The sequence below is a fragment of the Hetaerina americana genome, unplaced genomic scaffold (genome assembly GCF_022747635.1).
Source record: "Hetaerina americana unplaced genomic scaffold, ioHetAmer1.1.p SCAF_13, whole genome shotgun sequence".
NCBI classification, from domain to species: Eukaryota; Metazoa; Arthropoda; class Insecta; order Odonata; family Calopterygidae; genus Hetaerina; species Hetaerina americana.
In genome coordinates this window covers 14,201,584-14,216,503 of record NW_027286403.1, presented here as the reverse complement: position 1 = coordinate 14,216,503, position 14,920 = coordinate 14,201,584, and the positions used below count along the sequence as shown (strand labels likewise).

The 14,920-nt window shown below is 36.5% G+C and overlaps 1 protein-coding gene across 3 annotated transcripts in view; it reads right to left on the bottom strand.

The window, feature by feature from the left end:
- Positions 1-14,920, bottom strand: part of LOC139686108 (glycine receptor subunit alpha-2-like) — a 54,668-nt gene that overhangs the window by 4,151 nt on the left and 35,597 nt on the right. For all 3 annotated transcript variants that reach the window (XM_071583281.1, XM_071583282.1, XM_071583283.1), the window contains exons 8-9: positions 12,176-12,310; positions 11,872-12,048 (exon numbers count right to left, since the gene is read on the bottom strand). In XM_071583281.1, coding sequence (XP_071439382.1) covers positions 11,872-12,048; positions 12,176-12,310 — 312 coding nt within the window. The remainder of the gene's footprint in view (positions 1-11,871; positions 12,049-12,175; positions 12,311-14,920) is intronic.

Genomic DNA, 14,920 nt, shown 5'->3' with positions numbered 1-14,920 from the left:
AAATACCGGAAGAATAGATAGTCGGTCTTTTCACCACTAATAATATCGCCTAAAAAATATAGCTCTGTCGGAAGTGTGTTCAATGAAAATTGGAAAAAATACTTTATTGTGACTTGAGAAGATTTCTAGAAAAAAATATAAATCTGTATGTATAGATTGATGTTTGTTTATATATATATATATATATATATATATATATATATATATATATATATATATATATATATATGTGTGTGTGTGTGTGTATACATACATACATACACTCGTATGGATACACACAAACGGCAAAAATGAAACACGATGTTTTGATTTTTTTAGTGATAAAATCTAACGGGATATAAAATTCAAAAATTTAGCAAAGGCAAAAAATTGAAAAAAATGGCTTGAAGTTTAAAGAAATATTTCTCAAGGAGTGAGATTGGAAGTAGGCATGTGATACTCATTGGAGAGGCTATTTGGTCTGTTTGTACACAATGTGGCTGACCAGTACATTTTACATACACTTGGCCCTGAGGGCTTACTCAGCTACGGGAGCCGTCTTTCAACTTTTACTCTAGAATAGTAATCTAATAGGAAATTTATATCCAAATATCTGCTAGTATGTAGTAGAAAATGTTCGCCCTCAAGCCTGGGCGGTCAGGGAGACAGTTGAACCCTTCACACCCATGGAGCTTCACACTTATGGGCCCTTCCGGTCAGCGTAATGCATATCAATTCAATGATCCAGTCTAGTGGCTACTATGAATATGATTTTGGAAATATGTATTTCTATTTTCTAAATGCTTCATTAAATGTTTTCAATTTATATTCGTAAAGAAACAGTTGTAAATAAAAAAACATGACAGAGAAGCTTACCGTAAAATTATATATTCGTCCTTCAAACCGCATAATAATAATCATTCGTCCGCAAATAAGAGCTCGTAGCTCATGCAGATCAGATGAGATTCGAAGACAAAATAAAGAAATACCACTATTTTTTCCGCTCTACATTCTGCCACCTCGCTTCCGAGACATATGCGGCATTACATAGAGGAAACTAACAGCTTCGCTAAAAGTGGCGGATCTGCGTCTGATTCGTCACATGGATCATTCATCGTATCGCCAAGACGCTGACTGGTGTGGATTCGAAAAAGCTGACCAAAAGTTCACATGGTTAATTGGTGTCCGGAAGCCAAAAATTTAAATTATGGTTTTGCAGAAAACGTTCCTTCTGGTAATGCATACCATTTAAACTAGATATTACGCAAAAAAGTGTAAATTGCCTCAAATTTGACTAAAATTTACCAAAAGTGATGGCTCTCAACTTTTCTGAAAATCTTCCAATTAAACCAATTGTTCCACTGGATGATTCCTCTTGAAGAAATGCTTGAAATTATATCTTGTCATCTAATATAATAGTTGTTTGTCTTTTAATTCACCTTTTTCCAATATTTTTTCCTCCATTGCTATATTTTTATATGTCAAATGGCGGTCTTCTTTTCCTCAATTTTTCGCGTCGCGCAGCAAATATTTTTTGGAGTCGAAACGGTTTCACACAAAGTGACTATTATCACGTGATTTAATGAAACCTTGAGAATGTGAAACTGAAGAGAAAAGTTCATAAACTGGAAAATAAAATCATTCTTTCGATCGAGCGGGGGAGTCCCGCTCCGGTTGCGCATTTTGTCGGACTTCAACGACAAATTAAAAGGTTCGCGACTAAAAGATTCGGGCATTAAATAGCCCATCTCGCTCCTACACCGATCAAACTCATCGGTCACCGGTCTTACCAATCGAATTAAGGCGAAACAATGGAATTACTGCTATGATGACCCCCGAGGAAAGTTTTGACTGTGATGAAGAAAGAGACACAAATGAGAAAGTGATTAAGTCATCAAAGTCGGCGTAGGAGGGTCGTGGCGGCGTGCGCAGAAGGGTCGGGGCCCGAGCCTGTCTGGAGCCGCCGTCGGTACAGGTCTAGGCGGTAGTGGCAAAGTTTTCAAATACTATTCATATAACAAAAAATGCAGAAACTCCGAAGTTAGTCTATAAATCGGTTTATTAAACTAGGTATCACAATAAGGATATTAAGAAATTCCCAATGCTAGATTTAGGAAACGTTTCCGAGGCGAGAGCTGAGCCTGCGGCCAACGGGTGAGGGTACCACACGGCAGAAATCGAGGTCGGAATCGCAGGATTCAACCCTATGGTATGGTTTTGATAGGCGAGAGGAAGACTCTCCCCGTAATGAGCTCTTAGGCATTTGAAATACGCATTCAAGTCAGAGGGGCCAGTTTATTTTCCCTGTGTCATCATTTGGCTTTCCATGTCAAATAACCGCTGGAAATGTCGCTACAGTTACTTTTAAAAAATCATCCTCCGCTCTTCACGGAAATGCAGAAACTTCACAGTATACAAACCATTCGCGATTCTAAAATCCAAGAAATTGCATTGCTTAGAGCTTGGATAAGGTTGCTCAAATGGGGGTATGAACCCTGACCAGTAGCCGAATGGTTTGAAGGCATAAGAGAAGTGTACACTTTTCAAGCGTAGGAGAATGTATAGGAAATCATGCGTACGAAGGGAGAAATCATAGGATACTAATTCACTAATTCATGCCATCGGTCAAAGGTACAATTTTACTGTAAAGAGTAACTAGAAATATATCAGGTAGACAATCTCGGTAGAGTCTCAACGCTAATACCCAATAGAATGAAGGGCAGGTATCATTAAGATATACATCTGAGCATTTAATCTGCAATCTAACGAACGGTGAACGGCAGGGGGTACGAGGACCAATTTAAAGGAATAGTTACAGAGAAGGAATTTAAAGGGATTGGATAAAGAGAGGGAAAACTTCGCGCTGACGCTATAAAATGCTCATGGAAAAAAGGAGCCTCTATATCTACAACTGGGGGTATCTATTCCTCTACTTCTACAATAATACACTTTTTGGAGAATATAAGTTGTAATGGCAATGATTTATTGAAATCCAGATAAGAACCCACAGGTAAAATGATTTTCAGGGAATACCATTCAGTGCTAAATCATATTTTCACCAGTTACTAAAATTCCAACAACAAAGTGTTAACTATATCATGTAAGATACAAACCAATATCCGAGTCCTTCACAGTTTATAACTCTCTATTCTAGCTCTAAACCATTTCTAAAACACAATAGCCGGATCTATTCAACGGAATAACGACTACCTTCTAAAATCCCTAACCGAACATAATTAATCGGTTGTTACCTATCCTTAGTTTTCGAAGAAGTGAGTCGACTCCGGCTGTATTCCATTATTCTTTGGGACCTACTGAATAGATTTTTGTCAATCGCTTGAAAAAGTTTCATAACATTAAGCTGATCAAAATTAGGTCAAAGATCAAAGAAACCCTTAAGCACGGAACTCACCATGGAACATGGTGAAGCAAGGAACTCCCACGGATTCTCCAGAGGGAGAATCACCAGCAATATCGTCGGAAGGACTAAGAGGAAAATCTAAAAAATCTACTGAGGTAAAACTGAAGGGATACCATACATTATATAGGTCACGGCAAATATATCCTCCAAACCTCTACCGTTCACGCATACGTCGTTTTAAACTTTGCAATTAGATATTTGGTAGGGTCATACAGATCCCCATCTCTCCCATACAGGTATGTCGTAAATTATTTTCAAGTGTTAAAAAAAACGTACGCGTACCAATACAAACTGCCCGTTCCAAAGTCAGATTTAGTCAGGGACGTAGGGGGAAGTGGGAGGAGGGAGAGGTGACCGACTGGTGTGGCAGGCGAGAAGGGAAGGTTGACCGTCGGTTTGACTGCGTAATTCGCCCATTAGAATTCTTAAATTTATTAATGATACAGTCGTGCAGCGTATAAGAATGCATGCGACAATCCATAGCTAAACGATGACATCAGGGAAAAACACGAACGTCAACTTGAAGGAAGATCCTTTACTTATTGAAGGTTTCACCCTATCCTAATCATCGTTCGAGAATTGAAAAGCGATATGCTCAGCCTTCAACCTTCCGAGGAAATGTTTTTTCGGGAGAATAATCGCACATGTACAAATATATTCAAGGATGGTAATTTACGATTATTCAATCACAAGAATTGAGGCTAAAATATTGACTGCATTTTTCTCAAGTGATATCAGGGGCGGTGGAAAAACAAAGCAATCAAGTGGTCATCAAGGTAACGAATTTTAGAATATGACTGCATACAGGAAGTTTTGCATGGACCCAATCTAAGTGAAATGGCAGAAGCTGGCAGAATGGTTACAGGCGGGCATCCCACACCCTCAAATGTATCCTGGCTACGCTCATGGACCCGGCTGCGTACCCCAGATGTGGCAGAATTTTTCAGTGGTACCCTGATTCCTACTTAGGGTGCTATAGAAGGTCTTTCTCAAAAGCAGTAGGACTGAGTCGATTAAAAATATGTATTGCCAGAATTGATACATTCACTCGAAAGTCTTCGAAGTAGCTCCCATGTGCGTCAACACACCGCTGTCAGCGGGTTTTCCACGCCTCGTATGCCTTCTGGAAGGCGGCGCCTGGAATACTGCTGAGCTCCCTCGTCACGGCCTCTTGTAACGCTTCCACCGTGCCGCGATGACGTCCTTTCAGCATGGATTTGAGGCGGGGGAAGAGTAAGAAGTCTGTTGGGGCAACGTCAGGGTTGTAGAGTGGCTGAGGTAGTTGCCCCGTTGTGCCGGGCCACGTAGTGCGTTACTCACTCTGTTAATCAGAGAGTACTCGCGGTACCAACTTCGCACACACTTTTCTCACGCCCATGTTTTCGGCCACAAGTCGATGCACATCACTTTAAGGGATGCCAAGTTCATCAGAAACCATGCGAACATTTAATCTGCGATCCCTGTCCAACAAAGCCTTCGCTCTTGCAATATTTTCGTCACTTTTTGAGGTCGAAGGGCGTCCCGAACCTTCGGCGTCTTCAAGACCTTCTCTACCCTCCCGAAACAACTTGTGCCACTCAAAAATACCCGATCTACTCATGGCGTTAAACTATAAGCTGGCTTGAGCATGTAATGGGTCTCTTTCCCGGTTTTACCCAGTTTCGCCCAATATTTGATGGCGTAGCGCTGTTTCAGTAACCGGCTCATGACAGAGCGTAACGAGGTCACGTGATAGAGGTTTTGTGAACGAACAATCCGCACTCCGTAAAGGCTGACAGTCAACTGCCACCGGCTTCCAGCCTTTCCTGAGACTCCCCACCTTCGAACACAGCCAGAGAAACCGCCGCCCGTCCGTCCATCAATCCGGGAAAAAATAAGTCCTACTACCTTTGGGACAGTCCTTGTATAGTGAGCACTTCAAGTGGAGGCCGTCCGTCAGATGAGACGTTAAACTTAGGATTCCTTGGCACCTTTCATTAAGACTAGGCCAATGCCAGCGCCAGACTTCTCTCCACCCTTCCTCCATTCCTTGAATATCCTTCCTACCCCTACGAAATTCCCGCCCATCCCTAATGGCGCAAATGATCTTAAGTCCCACTCAACTCCTATAATAAGTAATACTAATTACTCCCTATTGGGAATTTTTCTCTTTTGAAAAAAATATTCAAACCCTATTTGACGCCAAACCTGTATTTTGCAACTAATTAGATGAGGACAATAATTGAAAGTGTCAGTACTATAAGCTTCTTAGCCTTTGGCTACCAGTGTATATAGTATTCATCCAGAAAAGTTAGGAGAATACAAAATTGGTGACTATACACTTCACCGAGAATTATACACTTCTATATTCAAAAATGCAGCCACCGGAATCGATTCGGATAATAAGCCATCAAATTTTAAACGTTACCGCTATAGATCCAAGGGATTCATAGAGAGATTTCAGTGCAAGTGGTTTTTATCCATTTAAGAAGGTAATCAAACGAGAGCTTCCTTGTAGAGAATCTCAAGGGACGACAACAACTAAAACAACGAAAGTTGAAAACGACTGCTACGATACGTAGCACTTAATCTAGAGGCAAGTAACGAAGAGTTCCTAACGAAACACATCAACTATATTTATCAGTTTCATATAAGAGTATAACCGTTTCTGAATGCTTTTAAGGTAATCCAATTGATACTAAAAGCATGTAATTCGATGCCATATGCTTCTTCAGCACTTAATAATTACATTAATGTGCTTGATGGTGTGAAGGTCTTCAAATGAAAATTACAAATTAAATTAAACTGAGCTAAATGCCAGCGATAGGATTCAAGCCTACTTTTAACAATAAACTTGTACTGACTTATTCAGTCAGATTTATTTATTGTTACACTCGTCAACCTTATAAATTAATATAAAAGTTTAGCCATGATTATAAATGAGTCAACTTAACACACCTCTTATCAGTCAACATAATATTCCTGGCCCAAAGCGATGCTTATTTACATTACCTGAATCCCTGCTTGTTTGATTATTAAATCTCTGATCTTATCTCTATTAATGTTACGGATCTTTTTTTACTTCTTGGTTACTCTTTCGCCATTTATATAACCCACCCATTTTGCCAAGCATTATGTAATTAGCACCTAATACTCTTTTTACATTTACTTTGATTCATCAGTTTCTCGCCTCACTTTAATACGTGTATTTAAGTTTCTAATTTGCTACGTATAATTCCTGGTTCAAATGTACTACTTCGTTTCCTTCTCATTTCTATTTCACTAATCATCTTTACTCTAATCCATGGTTTCTTAAATTGTTCCCTTCACAGAAGTACTGTTGTTTTTATTCGGATTTCCTCGCTCATTTTGAAAATGCTTTCCATGATTCTTTGGCCCAGCAAATTTTCATGTCCTCACTGAAAATTTTAGCGACTAATTTACAGATCAACGTGTTCACTGATCACCGGAGTTTACCTTCGCGACACGAGAGTACCTAATGAAAATAATAATGCTTTTATTGAAGAAAGCGATTAAATCCATAAAAATTTATGAAGAACATCTCTTATATCCATTATGTCACAGAAAGTTATTTTTTCAAGGAACAGTTCTCAATTAAGTTCTGGCTCATGTCGTCACGTGTGTTTTTCCTCAGCTTTCGGAAAAATGTGTGGGTGCAGATTTAAATGAATATTTTTGAACAATAACTTAGCTTGAAGCTAAATTCCCTTATTCATAAGCAAGCCTCACATTTCTCGTTAATTTCTATTCCACTAAAGTATTTTGTGCATTTTTAGCTTTTCTAGCGAACTTTTCACCCTTATTACTCTACGGAAACTTAATCATTGGTACAATAAGCTGCAAAACTGGGTCTGTTGTCTATTTTTTCAAAGGCAATTATTGCCAAGTATTCTGATTAAAACCGGAGGGAATGATTGGGACTCAAAAATTACAAATGGAGACTTAATTAGGGCATGTGATGAATTTATTGATTTCATTTCGGCCTCATTGTTCAGTTACTATAGTACGCATTTTGTTCCCTGTTTCACATGATCAGTCTGAATAATTGGGTCGCATTCCTCGTTGCTGTAAATCACCTTTTAACTGCTCCGCGAATCCGTGTAGATCCACAGGACACGTGGAATCAAAACCAGACGAGTCATGCTCAATGATTTCGGCACATTTAAATTTTATCCCATTACGCTCAGACATGATTCTTCCATTCTTTAACGCTTGAGACCTAACTCGACATATGGCTGTGACACAATGGTATCATGGCCATACGTAGGTTGCCCTAAGTGGATTAACGAAGCGAGACTCTCCACGGGTGCTGCTTCCGCGGTCACTGCGCCTCTTTTTAAGGATTCTGTGTAAGTCTAGGGATTCCGCTCACCAAACACATCATATTTTCATATTATTCTCATTGGATTTGCGGTTTTAAAGGCGGCTCGTCCTTTGGGACTTTCAGAGCCAATTACCATCTCTCTGCAGAACAGACTATGTATCGAAAGAGTCCATTTCAAAGAGCCGTGGACCCGAATTAAGAGAAATGTAGCAGTTAATTGGTCATAATATTTCTTTCCTAAAAAGTATTTTGATACTATTTATTGCACCTCTCTTTCGTGTACATATGATTCATCTTCTCAGAATATATTGGTGCGCATTAATTGTGAAGTAAATAATTGTTTTTTAATGGATATCGCCCTTAATCTGAAAGAGTGTTCAATTGAATCCTTAAAAAAACCTTATATCGTATATAGCGTTGCATCCTCGTTTTGGGAAAGTTCGGGAGAAACAGTTACAAATTTTAGAGCTCAAATGGTTTACAAATTGTACAGCTCAATAGAACGATGCCAAAAAAGTCACGGAACATGGGTCAATGCAAAATTACAACAGTTGGCGATACAAGTTTTGCAGTACCCGGGACGCAAATTTCCCGGTTGACATAAAAATTAGAAAAATTGCTTGAAAGGACCTGATTTAACGGTTAAAATCCTAATAAAGAGCTCTTTCCGTTATTCGTCTCTCTTGCTATTTCACGGAGCTTACTGCACGAATAAATACGGCATCATGTAACTATATCCTTTACCACACTAATCGCAGTTACTTGATATTGTTTCCAGTGTAAGGAACTGGCATGTGGTTGGGGTACTTGTGGGACCCTACTAAAATTCCTTACTCCTTGGTTTGTTGCCAGCTCATTCTGCCGCTGTCAATAAAAGATTTAAGTAAGTTGACGTTGAGAGAAAAATAGGTGGCGTTTCCAGGATAAACCAAGTTGGGTAATAATATATCATGAGTTCATATTTTGCCTTCACTTTTTAACAGGTGAAAAATGCACATATTCTGGCTGTGAATCTTTAAGGTTTTTTCTGTTGCCATCATTTCTTTAGTTGTTATCCATTTTGAAAAATTAATTTTAACTGATAATGACAATAAGTTTCTTATATCCATGAAAGATTGTCGCCAAATAAAATGAAGGAAAGAAAATTCTGGTGGTTTTATTTCAATTTTGTTCCACAAAGAAGTCATTTTTTTCTGATCTCTAATGAAGACTGGAAGGCGTCAACTGTTCCATCATATATATATATATATATTGGGTAAGAAATAGTTTACTGAAATTAGCATAGTAAGGTAGAACTTCCAAAATAGTACTTATTACGCATCGAAGCAAATTTCCACATTTACTCATATCTTAGATTCATACATGATAAAAAGCATCCTCATTGCAAGAAACCACCATTAAAGGTTTATCCTGACCACCAATATCTTCAAGTTGAAATTTTATTTTAACCACATTCAAGTGAGTGACATATTTTGCATAAGAGTGGCATAGGACTTTGCTCAGGAATCTTATTTGTTTTTTGCATATGTCTCAAGTAATTTGTCACCTGCCTAATGAATAAGTACTGAGTATGACGTAAATAAAATGGTTACGTGAGATAGGCAATGGAAAGAGAGTGATAGAAAAGAATATTGGGTAAATAACTTGGAGGAGGAAAAGAATGGGCATGTTAGGTGGCAGAATGGATGGGAGGCAAAAAGTATGGGAAGCTGAATACTTGCTCATTATGATGCCAGCATCTTGGATGAAATACTTAAAATGCCTGTGTTCTTAAAAGAGCCACAATATAATATCATAATGTTGCTGGATTCATTAAAATCATACCTTTCATTAGTACACTACTGCTTAATGTTGCACGTTAATGATTGTAAAAATGAAAGCCCAATACAGTAGTGATCCTCAGCAGCATGATTGAAAGAATGTTGTCCATAATCCATTAAGATGGAGGGACTATAAATTATAAGTACCAATGGACATCTGATCCAAACCTGAACCACTATTTTATTTTCATAATTTCTCAAATAGATAAGCAAGAGTCGGTAAATATTTTCAATTTTTCCCGATGGGTACAATTACCAGTGATAATATTTCAGTATTTGAGCAGGCTATCACTCCTTTCATCCCTGTTATGACAAAGATAATTTTTCTCCATTTTCTGCAGTGTAAAAATAATAGCAGAAAATAAGCAATATATCATATCCATTTATATTTATCCCTCTTGGATGAATAAAATATTAAAATTTTCCAGAAAAAGGCTTCATTAATCAACCTTTACTTGAAACAAATTTGGGCAAAAAATCGAGTAGATCCTTTATTTGAGTATGCATATCACTTTGTAACTTTATTGTCATTGTCTAAACAAGGAGTTTTGGTAAAAATACATGGAAAAGGCAATGCTGGGGGGGTCCATTTTGGATAAAATAATCTTTTCTTTCCAAATTCTGGTAGCCAGTACCAAATTTCTGAATTAGATATGCACTACTACATTGAATTAAGTCTATTCCATTTTCTTAACCTCTAAAACATCCTCATAAACCTCCACAACTTTGAAAGAATTCCCTCTTTCAGTTTCAGTGGCTTAAATCATGTCAACTGCACTGCCATAGACCTTAGTAATGTGTATAGCAATGAGAAGAATCCACCTAAAGAGGTTAAATATTTAAAAAATCTCACCAATATGAGCAAAAATATTGGTGATGCTATTGTCTTAATTGCAATTACTTATTAGTATGGCTAGTCACAATATATACATCAAAGCCACCAAAGATTATTACATAATAACTTTGCCAACTTAGACAGTCATGCTTGCCTACTAGTCCAAAGGTTTGAATCCCACTTCATGTATAGGTGTTGTGCCAGCTCTGGTGAATTTTAACCCTGGAAACCTGATTATGTACAAACAATATACTCATCAGAATCCCTTGGAGCACACAGATCAAGAGTGGCAATAGGAAAGCTAAAGAAATATTGAATATAACTGAAAGCTTTCCCTTGAGGGCATTATTTTGAAGCCATAGTAAGTTTGAAATCTTCAGAGTTTCAGATTCCTCCCAAATATATTTTAATGGAGACCCCTCAGCCTTTCTTGGATTCTAATTGTGGTCACCTACGTAAAATCTCTTAGAGAACATATTTCATCATTCTTCAGGTACCTATCTGCTCTATCCATGAAAAGAATATCAAGGTAAATTGTGGAATCATAATGAAATATTTCATAGATTCCCATCTTTGTGAAGATCTATCTAACTACTATGCCTTGCCTGGCTGGTCCACAACTGTTCAATGTGTCTCCAAGATTTCTCATTAAATCTTAGGATAGAAAATCTCAGCATTTAATTGGACAGTCTTATACTCTTGCCATAACCTGTTAAAAACTTAAAAAATAACTCAGTCTTTCCTAATTAAAATAACAGTAAGTGAAAATATAAATTTTACCTTAAAAATTTACCATATTCTTATGCATTTATCACTGAAATACTGCTTCTCAAAAATTTCCCACTAATTGCCCACAAGCTTTAGCATAAAACTTGATTTTATCATTTAATCTCCTTTTAATTACTCTATTATGGTGAAATTAGCTGCTAAAGTAGGTACATAATATTAATTGATGTTTCCCTAAAGTGAAACAAAAAAATAAAAGTTTTAACTGTAAGAGTATCTTGGCATATCATGAAATCTGAAATAATGATTGTTTCATGCAATCAATAAATGAGGCTGAAGAAGAACTTTCAACTTTACATTAACAACACAAATCCAACATAATAGGAAATACAAATTTTTTCCATGGGCCTATTAAAATACCACTGACAACTAATTTGAGAACTCTTGCGTAGTTTATTTACAAGGATACTCCAATAGGTTGGCTATCTCTGATGCATCCATGTTATGTGCTTGAGATTTATGCTTGCAGAGCTCAAGATTATACAAGCAATGGAATGATTTCGGCCTTATACCAGGGCTAAAATATGGCTAAAAATTCACAACAAGCGATTTAAATATTATTTCTCTAGATTCCAGCTGAGATACACAGCATTAACTAAATTTCATTTTTAACCAATTAACTGGTAACATCACTAATAGTCTCCTATTAAATTTAGCCTAGCCAACATATGTCACATACATAGTTAACACATAGTGATCGTTTTACCTAGTGTGAGAAGTGAAGTAACACCCAATGTCACTCTGGCAGGAATAGCTTCAGGTTTGATCCAAAATGAGATCCATGACATAACCACAATGAGTGCAGATGGTATATATGTATGGAACAAGTGGTAACCAAGGCGTCGAGTTAAATTGAATACAACAGCCAAGCAGGTGAAGTTTCCTGTCGAAATATGAAAACAATTCAGTCTTATACCTAGAGCAGGCAAAAATATCATTCATACAATTCTATGTATCTACTGCATTTTATATTATTAATAAATATTTTGACTGAACATAAAAAGACTCACCAGTGGAATACTCTATTGTACAATCAGCTGTATAATTTTTCGAAATGTCCAGTTGTGGTAATTCAATTTCTGGATTCACCACAAGGGGGTCAGTCATATTCCATATAAATACCAAGTCATGCACAGTATGTGATACTGCAAGTAATAATGATGGCCAATTATCAATGTAACAACCAATCTATCATATTTTACTACAAGAGCTTTTTACACTCAAATCAATCTAAAATATATTCATCCTGAAGTAATAATACAATAAATATTTCTGAACAGTAAAGTATAAAGGAGAGGTTCCTTGTGAAGGCTTCTGCAGTGTGCAGATATTGAAGATCTAAGTATTCCAAGTTTTACTCCAATTGGTTTATATTTCTGGGGCAACAGTTTTGCTGGTGTTGCAGTCAGGGAACCTGTTATCCCAGAAATATGGACCAACACAGAGTAAATCCTAGAAGATTCAGATCTTCTTGAAATGAGAGGCTTTTGAATAGATCTTTGTTCTCAATTAGGGATTATCAGAAAACTTATGATGAAAACAATAATTTTTGAGAGTTTTATCACTTCAATGATGATTTTCAATACAGTATTTTTATAAGTAATAGATCTCCAAATCATGTCAACTTAACCCTACTAACTACTACATAAGCTTTGAAAAAAAATCATTCAGAGAATGAAAGTGTTCAGAAAAAGAGGAAAATCCATTCTTTTACTCAATAGAAGAACCCTAACAGCAAACATAAATTTCTCCACCTTCATTCCCATCTTGAGATGCTGAAGTAAGAAAGGTCTACGTGGCATTAGGAAATTCACACACTTCATTTTATATGATCCAAAATTAATTTTGAAAGTGTATTTCCAAAATACCTATATGGTAGCCAAACTGGGTGAAATAATTAAAAACTGTTCATTCATTTGCCCAAAAGTTCTCAAGCTGGAATAATGCATTGGCTAAGGATGTTTTGTTTTACTAGGGATTTTCTGTATGTGAGTATGATCTCAGTCATCAAAGGGACATATTTAAACCAAATTACAGAATTTGGAGGGCTTATGCAGTCACATTAATGTTTAAAAACAGGAAAGAAAAATAGCATGAGTAACAAAAAAACTTCAGAGAGATTATTGTGATTTTGTGGCTTGGAATAACATGGAAGATTTTAGCAAAAATTTCGCTTGTTTGGAAGTGAATCAAGCAAACGGGAGTTTTACAAAAAAAAATTAAATCAGAACTTATATTTTATACCCTATATTTATATGCTATCAAAATTACCTATCCTTGCCAGCAATGCCTGGTGCTTTCCTACACCCCTTAGCCAAACTGACATACAAGGGTAGTTTTTTAGGTTTTCAGAATCAAAACCAGAATTCAACGCTATCACAACGAGTTTCCCCGGTAGTAATGGCTAATCCTGGGAAGATATCTGTGATTTGAATGACTCTCTGTTTTTGCTCCTCTGTAGTGATTTTTGGAGATGGAAAAAATTGTGATTCAAGCAGTGATTAGATACTTCATAAAGAAAGGGGTAAAAGCAAAGGAAATTTATGCAAATTTTCAGAACACCCTGGGGAACTCTGTTTCTTCGTATTTAACTGTTGCCAAGTGAACGAACAAGTTTAAATTTGGTGGGGACAGCTTAAATAAGGTGTGAGGTAGGTTGTTTATTTTTATTCCATCCCAAGAAATTTTCAAATTACCCTCGTATAATTAAGAGCAATGATCAGCTGCACCTTGCATGACTAATTAAGACTTCAAATAATGAGATGTAGCAGTTTATCTAGTGAAGAAGCAGCATTGTTATGGCCTACACCATAATCCTTTCAATACAAATAACAACCTCAATGTAACTAAGGATTAAAAGCTTGTTTTAACATCAATCACTGCATTGGCCTTTATAGGATAAATAGAAAGTGAAAACTCTTGTGAGAGACTGTGATGTTTATGGTTTCCAATTACTATTGAATCTCTGTTACATATTAAAACAATATCTTACATCTTTATCACTGTATGTTGTCAAGAATTTTCCATTTCTTATTATTCTCTTCCTACATTATTAAGCTGATCTTTCATGCTATTTTGTAGACCTGTACACAAGGAGTGGCACTCTGTTGGTCTACACAAGTGTATGCAGATTACAGGATCATCTCAATAAATAACGAGCAGCAATATATTTGTAGAAATTACCATTCTTTTATCATTCCTATTCTTGTATCATAGGAATAGTCAGTATACCTTTACTCTTGATAACTTATTAAACAAAGTCAAAGTCATTGATGGAAGCATCTCAAAGTTGAACACTTAAGTGTTGTTATCTGTGGCTTACCTAGATGAAAATTACATGTGAATTTGCATAATAAATTGTTTATTAAATTGGCTTATCATCTTGCATATTAAACTGTAAAACTTTTTCTTGATATTGAAGTTCAGTGAAAAAAGTATAAATATTCTTTTACACCATCTGCCTAATTTTGATTTACTAGTATAATAACCCTCACCACCTTAGTTGCTTGAGTATTCTAAAAGTAAATGTAATTTTTATTTTCTTCTTACAATTGTATTCATTGACGCTGAAGGGTAGTGTCTTTCACAAGCAATTACAGACTAGTGACAAATATGCCATTTTTTAACTTTTTAAATTTACCGCTGTCTTATCCAATAGTTTTGGGCTATTTTTAACCAATAATAAATGGCTAAAAAATTGCTATAAAGGCAACATGGGCACAATAGAAAAGAAGTAAATGAAGGATCAAATACGA